Source organism: Hypomesus transpacificus, chromosome 18 (assembly GCF_021917145.1).
Source record: "Hypomesus transpacificus isolate Combined female chromosome 18, fHypTra1, whole genome shotgun sequence".
Classification (NCBI taxonomy): domain Eukaryota; kingdom Metazoa; phylum Chordata; class Actinopteri; order Osmeriformes; family Osmeridae; genus Hypomesus; species Hypomesus transpacificus.
In genome coordinates this window covers 1,891,397-1,907,822 of record NC_061077.1, presented here as the reverse complement: position 1 = coordinate 1,907,822, position 16,426 = coordinate 1,891,397, and the positions used below count along the sequence as shown (strand labels likewise).

Below are 16,426 nucleotides of genomic sequence, written 5' to 3'. Positions count from 1 at the left end.
TGTAGGTAACCAACCAATCTTACTTCATTATGAAATGGATAACCATAAGGTGGTAGTATAAGCTACGCAAGCATAATATAACAGAGAGAACCTGTTCAGAGAATGATTGTTGATGAAAGGGCTCAACTGATAGATGCTATGGTCAGTGTCTCAGTCTCAACCTGTGTTTTGCATCAAGAGGAATATATACCACTCATATCTACTGCAGATCACTCCATCCCTGTGGGAAATAATAAACAGGTATTTGAGGAAGGGTTGGGAGAACTGCAGAAACATTAACTGTAGCTATACAGAGCACAATGGCGGTTGCTGTATGAGATTAGTTATGAAGGCTTGTCTTAAGGTACGCCGTGTGGATGTGTTGTCCAGTTGTACGAGTGATTGCTCGTATTTAAATGTTCTTTCTCAAGACAACGGTTTCTGTTAGACAGTGTAATGGTACAACTGGTACAGACATCACAATCTAAATGCTGGTGCATCTTTGATGTCGAACTAGACTAGAGGGACGAGCCACAGCGGAATGGCTCTGTTTGAAGCACTTTTATTGTGTTTGTAATGAAGTGGTTCATGTTCTGAGATTGGAGCAGAGAAATGGCACCTTTGCTGCTCTGTTTTTGACCATAATAAAAGTCCAAAATTTGGCGATTATTTTCTATGAAAAAAAAAGCCTTGGAAATTATATGTTTACGGTATTTTCTGGTATTAAACCTTAATTTGGTATGTATCTGTTTACGATGTTAGGAAATGTGGTTTTGGAGCGATAATTGAGTGTATTGTATGGTACAATAGATTTAGAAACCCAATTCAAACTATTCACTATTTTCCCACCAAATTACACTTGTCTTTAAACATCATTCAAAATTACTTACTTCTGTTTTGGTCTATGAACATATATTTTCTAAGTCTGTTTTAAATAACTGGCTAGCCTATTGTATGATGAAATATGTCAGATGAGACGAGAGTATTTGTTATTTTTTATGGTGTTTATATGCATTACCCTAGCTGGAGAATATCAATGGCAAATGTTATTTTGAATATACTTCATTTAAATACATGTTACATTCATGTACAGCATATATTTTTTTACCTTTCGTTGTAATCTGTGCTATGCTGAATCATTGACATTTACAATGTATCTTTTATACAAGTTCGCCTTTAGGTCTGAATCTACTCACACTTTCAACCAAGTACAAATGCATCCAATCACTGTAGCCTTTAGATATTGGACAAAGAATGGTGACTTAGTAGATTTAGATTTTGTTAGGTACATCTTGGAAACACATACTTTGTCTGCATTGTGCCTGTAGTGATGAAGTGTATAACTTTGTCTTGCTGCTAAGCTTGAGGGTGAGTTACAATAATAATCAACAATACTGGTTTTTCATGAATTAGCCTATAACCAGCGACCATGTAAATTAAATATTTTGTAAGACACAAAGCTTATTTTGATAAATAAACATGGAATCTTAAACTGTGTAATTGCATTCTTATTTACCTAAAATATATGAAATATTGGGGTATTTAAATGGCAGCTGCATACAGTGTATGATATTGCCTTGATTTGAAAAATCTGTCAGAACTGTACATTGTGTTTATAACAGTCTTTTTATTAAACAAGGTAAAGATACAAAGATTTTAAACATTGATATTCTTAGTTTTACTTCTCAGCCTTGTTTGTGCATATGAAGTTGTCTGGAAACTTTATATGAAACCACAATGCAAGACGGGAAAAAGTGTAATAAATGTACAGATAGTATCTTTTCGTAGAGACCATGGGTTAACAGTTAATATACAGATTACAGTTTTGATATTCCATGCGGAAAAAAATATGTTTACAAGACTTAATACTGCAGAACACAATACAGAGTATGGAAATAGAATGGTTGTTCTATGATAAAATAGTTAAGGCTTTAAGTAAATAACTGATATAAAACATGAATATTAATAACAAATGATCAATATACGGTAAAAAAAAGAACAAAAAACATTACAGTAAGTTCTTACATAAGCATACCTGTACAAAATGTGAATAGAAAGAACAGTATGGAAAAAATGGTTTTATAAATGAGTATCATGTTTTACAGTGAAGCAACATGTACATTTCCCCATTCTCTCAAAAGAGAGTAAGTTGAAGAGGCAGGGTCTGTTGTTGGCATAAATGTCTGTTTCCAGGCCAGTAGCTTGAGTTATACTTTTCTGAAAACATACTACATTTATTGGTAGCTGTAGCTACAATATTTATAGGTATTTTACATGTCAGTTCCATCTTAAATAAATGTCTAGTCTTAGCACCTTTTCTTAAATACTCCACCCAGAGTAACCAGAGGGTAAAGTTACAGTAAGAGTACATCAAACAATACTGTATATAGCATGAAGAAAGTAAAATTGTAGTAGACCTTAGCAGAAAAACCACCACATCAACTTAAAGTATGCTAAATAAGCATTGGAACTGACTTATACTGCATTGGCTTGCACTTGCAAACCAGTAAGGATTCTTTTGTTTTTACATTGGAACAGCTTGTGTCAAAGGAACTGGGGACAGATTATGCACAAATAGCAGGTCACCTTTTGGTCCAACTGTGCACAATTTCTCAGTTTTAATTCAACTGTCATCAATGAAGCAGCTTCTGTTTCACCTAGCTGAGGTATAGCTTTGACTTGACATGGTACTACAATTAAAATAAAGTAACGTAAATTGTGAGACTACAGAGAATAAGTCAATACAAGTACAGTATATTTGAGCCTGATTACAAATGCTACAGTATATATTTCTAGTATTCAGAGTAGAAATTAATGGATAATACTCATAGAACATGCAAGCCACAACACTCGACTTGTCTGTCACAGTCCTCACAGCACTGTCTGAGTAATGACTGTCAGACAGAGTCACTCTGTGAGAACTTGACTTGACTCAATCATACTGAAGTATTGCGAAGCACCATTCTCTGTGAAAGCCAAATACCTCTTATCTCATCAGGCATAAGCTAAAACTGCTAATGACATTAGCAACATGCTCATCATGAGTTTTTGTGAAAGCCTTCGAAGAGCTGTGTCATGTACCACTAAAGGCTTGAATTGTATTTTTCCCGTTAGCTTGCTTTCAAATCCCATTAGCGGTTGACAGCTTTAAGCTACACTCCCAGGCCAGTCAAATCTGATTACATGTAGATTCTTGATTCAGACTTGGGTCAAAGTACACTGACAGATTACGGGACTGGTCCACTAGTTTAATGTCAGGGGTTCAAACATGTTAACCCACCTATTTGACAGTATTTGCAAATGATGCCTGACCCAAGTGTGATATAATATCTGTGTCAAATCATGTGATTCTTATCAATAAAATAATATTGCTATGAATAGTGAGAAACTGGTCCTTGACAAAAAATACTAATTCCATATGTTTCTGTGCACTTGAGTTTGTGTAGCTTAATTGATAACTTATCAATATCTAAAAAAACTTACAATCGTATAAAATAATTATGCATTTAATTCCGATTTCTCAATGATTATACGTATGACCCTGTAAACGCATACAAATAAGTAAAACGAAGAAAGCGCAAAAAAAAAGGGAAAAAAAGAAAAACGTTTCAATTCGACACAGTCCTTACTCTTAGCTGCCTCAAGCAATGCCTTTGCTTTTCCATCCTAAAAGATTGAAACAATTTGAGCCAAAACTGCAAGGCCTGAAAGTGCTTTAAAGATTATCTTTGGATGTCTCTAGAATACACCCAGCAAACATGTATTTCTCTATTCCTTATTAGGGCAAATATAGTCTGGTGCATTTTGGAAACCCATTTAATGGAAGAAAAAATGGCAGTTTGAGGGGCCAATGCATGGCAGCCAACATAATGCCTAAGTCAGTGCTTATTACATCCAACACAAGACTGTTTTGTTCCTTCAGACACATTCTACAGTTACATTTGAAAAGATTCGCACCACACACTCACCCCCACCAGTCTGAATCAAATGGAACTCGCTGAAAGCCAGTCAAGTGTGGTTTGGTGCTTAAGTAGGCCTTATGTAGATGGCTTTCTGTGCAGGACCCCCCTGAACTACAGCCGTACATAGCAAACGAATCCCAACGTAACGCCGATGGACTGTGGAGCTCAGATGAGGGAGATGCGTATGGGGATATTTGGGGAGTCAGTCCGCTGGGGTGATTGGTGGCTAGCCAGATGCTCCACCACAGTGTGTTTGGACATGTGCTTCATAAGGTACGTCTCCTGGAAAGATACAGGTTAGAAAGAAAACTGTTACTTACAAGAAAGGGACTTGACGTTGGTGCCCGTTTACATGCTGGGCTTAACTACGTACAGCATTATATTAAATTTTTTACATTTTATTTCTCCAGCACATGCTTTGAACCAAGGCGACGTACAAACAAGTACAAACGTCGTAGCGACGTACAAAGTGTATATACAGTAAACGGCATAGCAGTAAATCAAGGATCTGAAGTCAGCGCAGTTCAAACTGCATTTCGGCGGTTAGAGTCAAGGAACGGTCTGTCGCCGAGCAACCGTCTGACCGTGCGGGGTGTTTCTGATGCTGAGGGTACTCACTGAGGTGTAGGCGCGGCCACACATGCTACAACAGTACGCCTTGGCGTTCTTGATGGCGTGAGCTGATAGGTGGATCTGCAACGAGGCGGAGTCTGAGTAGGCACGGTAACAGTTGGGACATTTGTACGGCTTGTCTTTGTTGTGCTGCCTTTGATGAGACTGGAACAGGATGGAAAACACAGCTGGTAAGTAGCAGTACATGTATAGTGTACAATATGTTATTAGTATTTTTTACGTCTAAGTAGTCGTTAGTATCAAAAGTGCCATACGTGGGGAGATTCGTGACCCCTTGATCTGCGGTCAAATGCTCTACCACTGAGCTATACCGAATCATTTAAGTGATAGCACTGACCTGAAGATTAGAGAGCTGGGTAAAGGCCTTTTCACATCCAGGATGGGCACATTTGTACGGTCTGTCACCAGTGTGGATTCTACGACACGGGACGAGAAGTACACAGAGTTGTAACGGGGGGGCCGCAGATGGAAGTCACGTAATACTGAGTCAAACGTGCACAGATGACTGTTCCCGTAGTTTTCCCGGATCCTGAACTGACCTGGTGTGCTGCTGCAGGTGAGAAAGCTGGCGGAAGGAGTTCTCACAGTAGGAGCAGTGGTAGGGCTTGATGCCCAGGTGGATACGCAGGTGCTGGGCCAGGTAGGAGGCGTTGGCGAAGGACTTGGAGCAGTGGGGACACTTGTGGGGCTTGGCTTCCGTGTGAGACTTGGAGTGGATCTGCATCTCGGACTTGGTGAAGAAGGTGAGCGGGCAAACTTTGCATCTGGGTGGAGGGATACACACAGGTGATCATGATGCACTGCACGCAGGGCCTAGGTTACACTACTTTTATATTTACATTCAGTCATTTTTTTAACATTTAAACCAGATGGAGCACGATTGCAGCAACAACAAAGTAAGTATGAATTCCCCCCAAAATTCTATATATATACTTAAGCAATAAGCCCCTAGAGGCCGTGGTTTACGCTGATTTTAGAACAGGTAAGGGGAGTTGTTAGGCACGACGCAAAGCGGAGTCTAAAACTGTTACTACAAATATTTGATATGGTTTCATCAATAAAATCAATTAGAAACAAAATAGTTTAATAATAAACCGTCATTCTTCCGCTACTACAAAGTATAGTTCCTACATAAATCGTTGCCACGCAACAGCCAGACGGACTTCTTTGCCGTCTTTTTCAATTTGAAATATTCGATGCGCAGTAATATGGAATGTTAAAGAATGTTATGAGGACAACCTTTGAGGTTATGCTGGATTTTACAACGGCATGGAATGCGATATAGCCAATCACATTCAAGGATGGGAACAACCAGTTTTAGAATTATATATAAGTGACGATTCAAGATAGGAAATGTATCTTTTGTTTTATAGTCAAGGAACATACCTAAAGGAACACTTATTCCTCCCAAAATACCTTTCAATGCAAAGTATCCTCACCTGTAGGTTTTCCCCTCTTTTGGGGCGACTGTGATACAGCCCTGGTCTGCTCCAGAGGCCAGGATGGGGTAGGGCACTACGAGTAGAGGACCGGAGTTGTTCTCCGCCTTGATCTTCTTCCGTCCTCGAGGAGCCTTTGGCGGGGGCCCCAGGAGGCCCGCCAGGCCTCCGGCCTTCATGTGCTCCATGCCGGGCCCACTGGCCAACCCAGATATGATGTTGATGGAGGGGGCGCCTCCGAGGCGGTTTTGGCTGTTGGAGGTGGGGGTGGTGGGGGTGAGGGCCTCCGATGTGCTGTGACCGTCCGCCCGCGACGACTGGTTCAGACCTGCAGTGGGGAGGGGTGCACGGCACACGCACGTTCAGAAGCCCTGCTCGCGCTGGAGTTTCCGTAGCCTGCGGAACAAGCTTGGGAAAGTAGCCTTAATCCTAGCGTGGAAATAATGTAAACAGAGGTAAGGACTAGGCCAGCTTTGCTTACAGTATTGTGTGTATGGGTGCAACATTTGCGATTGGTCCATCCGTTTGGACGGAGCTGTGTGTGTGACGAGGCCTGGTGAACGTACCTGCGCGGTGATTGATTCTAGAAGGCTGCTCCACGATCTGCCGCATGTGCCAGTCTTCCCACAGGCCCTTGGCCTTCACGGCCGATTTGTCGTCCATGTTTACGTCTGCGTCACCGAAAAAACAAGGCAAGACGGATCATTTGATCGTATCGCGGGAAAAAAAAGTGGCGGGGGGGGGGGGGTCTTCTAAAGAGAGAATCTGTTTTGAAGTAAAAGGAAAAGGTTGGGGGTCCTTCTTGACAGTACCTGACACGGAGCTGGAGGCCGGGCGGGCGTGCAGGGCGATGTCGGGCTGGGCGGAGCCCTGCTGGTGGTGCCCGGGAACCTGCTTGGGCATGGGCATGCTGTGCTGCCCACTGTCTGAGGGCACGGAGGTCCCAAGGAGGGACTGCTGGGAGGGGGTGGAGGTGGGTGGCAGGTGCAGTGGTCGTATCTTCTCAGCCATCAGCTGCTCTTTGATCTTGTTGATGAGCACCAGGTTATCCAGCTGAAAGGGTTAACGGGTCATGCTCAACAGAAAACGGACGCCTTGCGTGAATGTCGTCCCGCCATTTACGGATCTTATATATGATCGACTGGCACAATGAGAAGTCCTTTTTTACTGCTCTTTTGATCGTTTTGTCAGATCATTGTATATTTGCTTTAAATGAAAATATGTTCTTGTCATTGGTAAATATTGTATCAACTGTTGGATTATAAAACAATAAAGTAAGAACTGTTAGCAGTTCAATATAAAAGAAAGGACACATGGACACAAAACCGCTAAAAACAAAGAAAAAATGTGGTTTGTTTGTTTTACGACTAGGTTTGGGAAACTTGACCATTGTAATGTGGAATTGCGGGGTTAGTATTAAAATAGTCTTACCTGAGCAGGCATTGAGGGCGGTGGAGGCCAGAAATACGGGTTGTTGAATCGAGGCTCTGCCATCCTGAGACAGAAATAGTATGATAAAGGCATTAAAGTTATAATAATGATACATTTGAAAATAGCCTACGGTGTAAAGGATAGGCTTATATGGTTATTTATGTGCAGGTATTCGTTTGTCAAGAAAATTACAATTGGGAGACTTCTCACCATTGTCTCGTCCAAAATTTATGGACGATATATTTATAATACTTATTTCAACTATTTCATTCCGGTAGTCTTTTTTGCATGCTAACGGTATTCTATTTTACTGCATTAAAGTGTGATATATCACACATGACGTACCCAGACACTTGTAAATCGTGGGCTTTTTCCTTTTATGACATTTGTGTATTCAAACATATATAGAAATATGTTTAAGTCAGAAGAGATCAATTATTTAAACATTGTAATATGATTTGAATATGTTGTGGCTCAACTCAACTAAATAGCATGCAAACTTTTCTATTCTGGTAGCTTACACGTAAAGGGATATGCTTCATGTCGTCTGTGGATATTAGTAATGCACAATTTGGCGGTGCGATTCTCCCAGTGCGACTCAGACATTCTCAGACAGTTTTGTTAAAACATTTCCAGACAAAAGAGAAACAAAAATGGCAGCCTGAGTTATTTTTATAAGGCGGGACGCCATATTCTGCAGACCCCAGAATTGGGATCATCTGTTAGTCTTGACAAAGAGGCCGAACGTGACACTAAGGTGTGTTTATTATGTCAAAAGCATGAATGATTGTTTACGCCGAATTGCAGGTTTGAATAGCCCGGCCTCCCCACCTCAAAAAAAACACGGACACTTCCTACCACAACCATGCCCTGCAAAATAGCACGGACATAGGTAAGATGCATGCTGCACCTCAATGTTACTGATAAAATAATTTCATTTGAAAATAAAATGCCACAGTGTAACCAATTTGTTTCATATCCTCTGAGAGACTATGCTCGTTGCGGTCAAGATGCGTCTACTTTTGATCTATTTTTAAAATTCTGCAACTTTTATGACGAACCAAGGGTTAGAAACTCACATTTTCTGCACAACGCACGCTTTTGGTGACTGCCTATTACTACAGTATTGCACATATATGGAAACACCCAAAATAACTGAATCCATACCTGATGTTCCGATCGCAGATTTTAGTCTAGCGAATAAAGCTAGCTTTATAATAAAAGCTTGATGTTCTTTCTGCCTGCATCCAATCGGTTCAGCGCTTCCGGGTCGCTTTGTTCACTTCTGGGTGCTGCAGACAGTGGTATTGGGTCAATTTTGACATTATAACATGCGAAATTGCGTCTTGTGATAATAAAAGAAATGCGCATGCTATAAGACAGCATTGGCTCTTAATTATGGATCAGGTGACTGACATGCAATCATAATAGCCAACCTATTTTGTCTCCACAACTTATAATGGTGTTATTAAGCCTCACAGTTATGTATAAACACGCAAGATTAACATTAACTGGCAGATTAATTACGGTCTTATCGTGGATTTCACAGCTGGCCAGATGTGGACAAATTATGAACTAAAACACTAATGACCCTTTGCTGTCGAAATATTTTTTTCTTTCTTTCACTGATGGTGTATTTCTTCGGGTATTCTTTTATAATTCGGAAAACAAATAATCTGTTTTACTACTGTTGCTCTCATACTTCCGTTTTTCAGTCAGGAGAAATGTACCTGATAACAAGTCAGCAGTCAGCAGTTTGTCAGAAGCACCTTGCTTACGTGTAATCAATGTATCCATCACAGCCACCAATAGAAATGCATTAAATGGGGTGTCTATGTCACTGTTTCCTGTTTAATATCACTTCTCCGAATTTCTGAACAAGCTCACTATACTCACTTCCTTCCAACACAGCATGTTTTAATACAAACTCAGATCATATTCGTTTCAACATTTAGACTTATGTCAGTTAAAGAACTACGCAGTTGCTTTGGCTTTATTATCTTTACAAGTATTTTGGTTTAAAGCAAGTTTGTAAGAATGTTTCTTTCAATGGTGAGTATCTACATTTATTTTCACAATGGAATAGTGGGTTGTTTTTTTCTGTTGATCCAAATCTTTGAAGATGTATTATTTTATTCCTTAACCCCTTTGGGTAATTAGGCATTCATAATGCTTCAATAAGAGTTACACTAGAGGTGTACAATATGCTTTGCAGTGAATTAATTTACTTACAAGCTAGCATGCCATGCTATGTTTATCCATAAGACCTTTTCCTTTTCTTTCCAGGTTGTCCTATTGATGTTGGCTCACTCTGCTTTGAGCTGCACTGAGATACAAGCTAATACCAGCTGTTGTAAATTGTGTCCAGCAGGTAAGGAACACAAAGTAATACAATCACCAGCCCTAATCATGTCTTCTCTCCACAATTATAATGGATACTTAATAAGTAAACCAAAAAATATAAATCTTTAGTTGAATTGTCTTTATTATTTTATACCAATTTCAAAGATTTAATCAGTCAACTTAAAATTTAACTCGTTTTTTTGAGGCTCATCTTTTAGTATCAGACAATATCATGATTTCACTGTTTTTGCACTTTAGGCTATCATGCCGGGGAAAAATGCCTTGCAAAAACCAATCCACAAACCTACAAATGCGTCAAATGTCTTAAGGGTTCGTTCACTGCAATAATCAACTCTATAGATAAGTGTTTACGATGCAGTGGATGTAAAGAAAGTAAGTGTAACATTTTACTATGACTAAAGGGTCTGTAAGGTCGGATTTCAAGGATAGATGCTATAACTAGACTGCAGTAACGTTGTTCCGTCGTAGGGGGCTTGTTAGTTATGAGTTTTCTTTTGACATATACGTTGGAGATATATTCTATCCAAACCAATACTTTTGTTTTTTTTGCCCAGATCAAGTGCAAACGCAGGACTGTGTTTACAACAATGATAGAAAGTGTGCTTGTCAAGATGGATACTACCAGGAGAACCCTGATACTCTGTGTAAACCCTGTGTTAAGTGAGTATGAAAAGTTCTTCATGTGAAGACTGCTTTTACTAAGACTAGGTGAAGGCATGCCAGATTTGCAAGACGTACGAAACCACACCAGATGAAGCTTAATCTCTACAAATATGAAGTAACTCTCTAAGATACAACTCAAACCTCTATTTTTGCCATACTCTATATGGGATAGTCCCAAAGTTACAAGGCTGTTTTGAAGCTTTAGCAGCAGATTTTAACAGTAAACTGATTTTACTTAACAATTGAGTCATTTAAACCACATGATATAGAAGCACAATTCAAATGTGTGAACTGACCATTGTTGAATTGCAGTGACTTTCTATGCAGTGTCAATTGAGGATTTAAAAAAATCCAGGCATCTGAAATGCATTTGCCACAGGCAGTATGCCACATTAGACAAATAATTTCCTTTGTTGATAAAATACAAACTTAAAACTAAAAGATTCAAAATGGTAACTAATGCCCAAACCATGTCAAACAGAACATGGAGCACACATTCAGGTCAATAGGTTGATCACTTCCTTCCAGTGCCAAAAATGCTATGATGTCATCTTCCAACTTAGTTTACTTGGCTTTCTTGGCTGATTGTTTATAGTTTCAGGTCGGCTCAGTTTTAAAATATACCGTACTTAAAATATACCGTTTACCAGTATTCTCAAAATGAGATTGAAATGGTGTTTGCCATTTGTGTGGGTGTATGTGGGTGTGGTCAGTCACCCTGTGTAGGTTAATTTAAAACCTGTTCTACATAACTATTACATATCACATTTTTTTTTTACCATTTGCATATCCAAAGTTTTGTGTTACATGAATTGTAGAGGCACTGCATACCCATAATTTTGCTCCTTCGACTTCCCCTCCATTTCCTGTCTGTGTTGCAGTGACTGTAAGGGGCATGTAGTCTGTGTGGCCAGATGCCCCACTACTAACACCCCCACCTTCCCAACCCAAAAAGAAAACTCAAGCTCTACCACACCATCAAACCCTTCATTCTCTAAAGGTTTGTGTTGGTTCCTTCAACTTGCTCGCCAACCCTGACTGGAAATCAAGACATGTCTGTGTATCAGTAGCGCCGGCTAGTGAAGGATAAATTAATTCATTGACAATTTAATTGACATTATACATTTGAATCAATCATTTTAGAATTAATTTTATTTTTTATTTGTAACGTTTTCCCTAGGGGTGGGAATCTTTTGGTACCTCATAATTCGAGTCAAATCGATTCTTGGGGTCACGATACATTTGTGAAACTATCGGAATCGCTGGTAGACTGAATCGCTGGTAGACTGAATCGCTGGTAGACTGAATCGCTGGTAGACTGAATCTCTGGTAGACTGAATCTCTGGTAGACTGAATCTCTGGTAGACTGAATCGCTGGTAGACTGAATCGCTGGTAGACTGAATCTCTGGTAGACTTGAATTTCAACCTTTCTTCATCAGCAGATCAAAGTTTCTTCAAGGTGCACCTGGTCATACTGTTGACTCTGGTTGTCACTGGCATCCTGATTTTGATTATGAGCTACCTCACTACTTCAAGAAAAGCTTGTTTGAGAAGGGAGAAGGACTTGGAGTTATCTGCAAAGAACCTCCAACATAACGGTATTCATGACATACTGTCGTTGGCACCTTCGGTGTTTTAAACTGCAGCTTACAAAAACACGAATGAATGTTCACTTTTACTTGCTTGATTGTTATTAGCCTGATGTTCTGTAATGAAAGTGATATCTGTACTACTGACAGCAGGAAACCCCGAGATAACATCCATGTCTGTCTTTCAAGCAAACCAGCCTCGTCCTGTAAGAACTTCAACCGTGAGTGTTCACTTTCATGTTACTTTTGCTTCCTTTGGATAAGAATCTGTGTGGGTCAGTGGTGACAGAAGATACTGAAAGAGTACATGCAAGGGGAAAAAACTATAGATCAAGGCTTTCCTTACATAATGTGGTTTGGTGGGTGGAGAGTGGTGGCTGCAAAACTAAAGGTCATAGATTCCATCCATACTTTCAAAATGTGAGTAATGTTGTTTGTGTTAGTGAATCACACCAAGACATTTGCTTCAGTGTCATAGACTACAGTGCAGTTGTTGTTTGGACATGCTATACTGAATCATATTGTGTTTACATTTACATTTAGTCATTTAGCAGACGCTCTTATCCAGAGCGACTTACAGTAAGTACAGGGACATTCTCCCCGAGGCAAGTAGGGTTAAGTGCCTTGCCCAAGGACACAACGTCATGTGCACCGGCTGGGAATCAAACTGGCAACCTTCAGATTACTAGCCCGATGCTCTACCCGCTCAGCCACTTGACTCCTGTTTTTCCTCCCACTATGCCTTCCTTCCAGACTCAGTCCGGGACAGAAGATCTAATCCATGTGACACCTTTGCTGCCTAATCCACAAGTAGGAAGTAAGTCCAACGAGTAGACATGTTTCTAGGGTACAGGGACTGATTTGATTGGCTCAAAATCACTGCTCCTCAGCCAATCTCTCCTGAGATAAACCTCCTTGACATCAACCCGTAAGACCTAGTGCTGGAGACCAAAAGACTTTGTTACTGTGCTCATGTAGCTTTTTAAAGTCTCTATCCTAGACATTATATTTATATACATTATTAAATCAAGCATCTATATTTTCAGTAATACCCCATTATATTTCCAACATCCAACTCACACAACTTCCAAATCACAGCAGCATCTCTAACCCTGCACAAGTTTCAGTTTGTCGGGCAAATTAAGAGATGACTGAACCAACAGCTGACCAGCGGAATGGTCACATTTTTATCGTATTGTCTGCGTCACTTTCAGACCCACTGGTTACGATTCTAAATAAGTTCGACTTTTATTTGGTACCATGACCATCTGGGGATATTTAGCAAGTTTGTCGTTGGAGCCTAAAATCTAGCCTGAATGTGTTCCGTCAAACAGACAAAGAGATAGATGTAAGGTTTGAACCACATATAAGATTGAGTTATAGGAAGTAATCATATGGCAAAGAATTTGAAAAAGTGAGGTTGCCTTGTAAAACACAACTCAAAACCAAATGAGTTTGTTTGTGCTAATACTACTGGAAATAAGTCCCTGTGTTCTCCTGCCTCATACGAACTTGTTTGTGCTGTGATGTGGTTTGGTAAATGCTTTGATGTGGTGAAGTACTGAGAAACAGCGACACTCTTTCCGTTTTGCTCAGTCAGCGTATCACTTATCTATGGTCAGTCACGTGTCAGGAACTGGGAAAGTAGAGGGTCCTTGCTGATGGCAATCACATAGAAGGTCTACTACGAAGGAAATTTGAAATCAGATAAGCCAAACTGTTTATCCACTCCTTCGTTTGAGCAATTGCCATATCCTTTTTGTAGACTTTGCCAAATTTCATACATCCGTTCCAATGAATGTGAAATCTCACAGAGACATAACACCCACACATCACGATCACCACGGACCTGAGTTCATATCTGTGTCAGTGAGAAAATTCTGTCTAATATGGAGGAAAACTAAATGTTAGGATTTTTCTTGACATCAATTATTCTCTTTGTAAAGGTAGGCTGTGGCAGACACTAACAGTGTGGTGAGGCCCAACTTTTCCTTGTCATCGTGAGGTTGGGTGTTGTGTGAACCTCATGATGTCACCCTCTGAAGCCTTTCCATCCTCATTCGTCATTTACTGCAAACATTTCTCAGATTAAAACAGAACCAACCTTGAAAGTACCAGGGAGATTTTTTCTTTTTTTACGTTAAGCCACAAGTCAGTTTTTTCAAAGCCTTTGGTACACAGGCAGAAAGATGTGAGATACAAACCACGTGACATTTAGCGCCGCTTGTCTTATCGTGACCAGACAGAATCAAGAACACTACCTTTCAAGGGCATCGTCCCCAAGACTAAGGCATCAAGCTTCGATTTCTCACAGTTGCTTGTTAAACAACATTCTGTCTTGCTCAGTCACCCTCCCAGCCAGCTGCTCTCCTCCACTCTGAACCCCTTTCTCCCAAGTCCCCAGGCAAGAGACCCAACCCGACCGCATCCCCGCCACCGTTCTCTACGCCATCATAAAGGAGGTGCCGCTGCGCCGCTGGAAGGAGTTCCTCCGCCTGCTGGCGGTGCCTGAGCGCCAGATAGAGCGTGTGGAGCTGGAGGCCGGCATGGTCACCGGCTCCCTGGAGAGGCAGTACCTGATGCTGCGGCTGTGGAGCCAGCAGCCGGCCGCCACCCTGGACCACGTCTACTCGGCCCTGCAGTACATGGAGCTGACCGGGTGCGCCGACCAGCTGCAGAGCAGCCTGGACCAGATGCAGTGGTGCACCGGGGCTGGCCGGCTAGTCACCCAGCCTGTGACGTCACCGCAGCCTAACAGGATTATGGAAACGTGGGTGATGAACACCGAACTGTGATGGTGGCAGTTTGAGGGCGTCCATGTTTGGTACAGTGTCGTAGGATCTCAGACACACTGCCGTTGGTAAAAACGGTTCTGTGTCTACATAATGCAGTCTGGGCTCTCATAGAAGTGACTCTCAATGATATCATACAACATCATGGGACCATAGACTGTGACCAAGCTAAATGTGTACGTGAATATGTACCTAAACATTCACTGTATTGAATTGATGTTTTAGAAGTAACAATTGAACGAAGAGGTAAAGACACATGTAGAAGGTGCATATGGGCGTACGACTGTTAATCACCTGGATGTGTGAACGGAGAGAGGGCTCAGCATGTAGTATGTGAGTTAGAGTTCAGCTGGAGGAAGGGACAGGCTCGGCTCCTGAATTAATTGGATCGGGGGGCGGGGGCATTTGTTTTTCACTAGGGGGCGTTTTGTACGTAGCTTTCTTATAGAAACGTAGCTCTAAAATAATGAGGAGGGGGGGGGGGGGCATTTGGCATTGACGGGCAATGCCCCCCCTTTGGAGCACACTGGCCTGTGCCTGTGGTAGTGGGACATCAAAGTGGAGGAGTTGGCCCTCATTTACAGTTCCAAGTCAGAAGACGAATGCTGAGGCAAGAGGTAGTCTCAGGTTCAGATAAGAAAGGGTTTGGGAGAGGGGGGGGGGGCATGCCTTTGTTTGTTTATGATTATAAAAGTTGATTAACCGTTACTTTGCAGTTATGAACCTATAAGCCATGAAATTACAGCTGCCTGCAAGCACTTGTAATCCAGAGCTTTTAGAAGAAGCCTTGGTCTGTTTGAAGTTATTTATTAGTAACGTTGACTCGTACCCTTTTGAACCTGCGGTAACGGAATATTGATTCTTTGATTCCTTGATGTACGGTCTTTATGACAAAAATGTATCAAATTGCAACATGGAACCTCTGGGGCTAGACAGGATGAACTGTCATATGACATCCTAACAGGATCATGTAGCCAGATATAAAGGTTTATTTTATCTTAAAAGTTATATTTAAGCTTCATACGGTCAAATGGATCATCACCACAGAAACCTCACTAGGCAAACTGAATATGACAGCCATGCCATATTTCAACTACTACAGCTACGCTGACGTATGATAAAGGATCTTTCCATTACTTTAATATTTAAATAATGGGGTAGTGGTCAGCTTAATAATCATCTAATCATCAGGGGTCACTTGGCTGAGCAGTTAGGGAGTCGGGCTATTAATCAGAATGTTGTTGGTTCAATTCCCGGCCGTGCCAAATGATGTTGTGTCCTTGGGCAAGGCACTTCACCCTACTTGCCTCGGGGAGAATGTCCCTGTACTTACTTTAAGTAAGCTCTGGATATCTGCTAAACGACTAAATGTAATGTAAATCTATAACACACACACAATCACTGATGCATATCACATTCCAGCAAACATGTAAATTCAGCCCAATTTCCCCCGTTTTTTCCACACCTGACGCATCAGTGAAACTCTTTATCACTGAGAGAAAACACACATACTGCAAGTTGGGTTAGGAAGGATGCCAACACTAGTAATAAGGTTGTATTTATTTATTTCCTA

General features: G+C 41.0%; 2 protein-coding genes across 7 annotated transcripts; one reads left to right on the top strand and one right to left on the bottom strand.

The window, feature by feature from the left end:
* Nucleotides 1–1,595: 1,595 nt before the first annotated feature.
* On the bottom strand, nt 1,596–9,015 carry znf362b (zinc finger protein 362b). 3 transcript variants are annotated; one of them, XM_047040139.1, is made up of 9 exons: nt 8,612–9,015; nt 7,445–7,508; nt 6,826–7,039; nt 6,580–6,684; nt 6,014–6,341; nt 5,114–5,338; nt 4,912–4,990; nt 4,560–4,718; nt 1,596–4,223 (listed from the first exon to the last, which is right to left on the bottom strand). In XM_047040139.1, the coding sequence occupies exons 2-9, from the start codon at nt 7,505–7,507 to the stop codon at nt 4,107–4,109; spliced, it is 1,290 nt and encodes a 429-aa protein (XP_046896095.1). In that variant the 5' UTR covers nt 7,508; nt 8,612–9,015; the 3' UTR covers nt 1,596–4,106. The 3 variants fall into 3 exon arrangements, with proteins under 3 accessions (XP_046896095.1, XP_046896093.1, XP_046896094.1); XM_047040137.1 differs by having other exon boundaries at nt 6,826–7,066; nt 8,612–9,012; XM_047040138.1 differs by lacking the exon at nt 8,612–9,015 and adding an exon at nt 7,966–8,056 and having other exon boundaries at nt 6,826–7,066.
* On the top strand, nt 8,079–16,152 carry si:ch211-112c15.8 (tumor necrosis factor receptor superfamily member 1A). 4 transcript variants are annotated; one of them, XM_047040146.1, is made up of 9 exons: nt 8,079–8,336; nt 9,731–9,815; nt 10,046–10,180; nt 10,363–10,468; nt 11,353–11,471; nt 11,912–12,070; nt 12,212–12,282; nt 12,815–12,878; nt 14,459–16,152. In XM_047040146.1, the coding sequence occupies exons 2-9, from the start codon at nt 9,743–9,745 to the stop codon at nt 14,854–14,856; spliced, it is 1,125 nt and encodes a 374-aa protein (XP_046896102.1). In that variant the 5' UTR covers nt 8,079–8,336; nt 9,731–9,742; the 3' UTR covers nt 14,857–16,152. The 4 variants fall into 4 exon arrangements, with proteins under 4 accessions (XP_046896102.1, XP_046896101.1, XP_046896100.1 ...); XM_047040145.1 differs by lacking the exon at nt 8,079–8,336 and adding an exon at nt 9,055–9,496 and having other exon boundaries at nt 12,215–12,282; XM_047040144.1 differs by lacking the exon at nt 8,079–8,336 and adding an exon at nt 9,056–9,496 and having other exon boundaries at nt 11,915–12,070.
* Nucleotides 16,153–16,426: the final 274 nt, after the last annotated feature.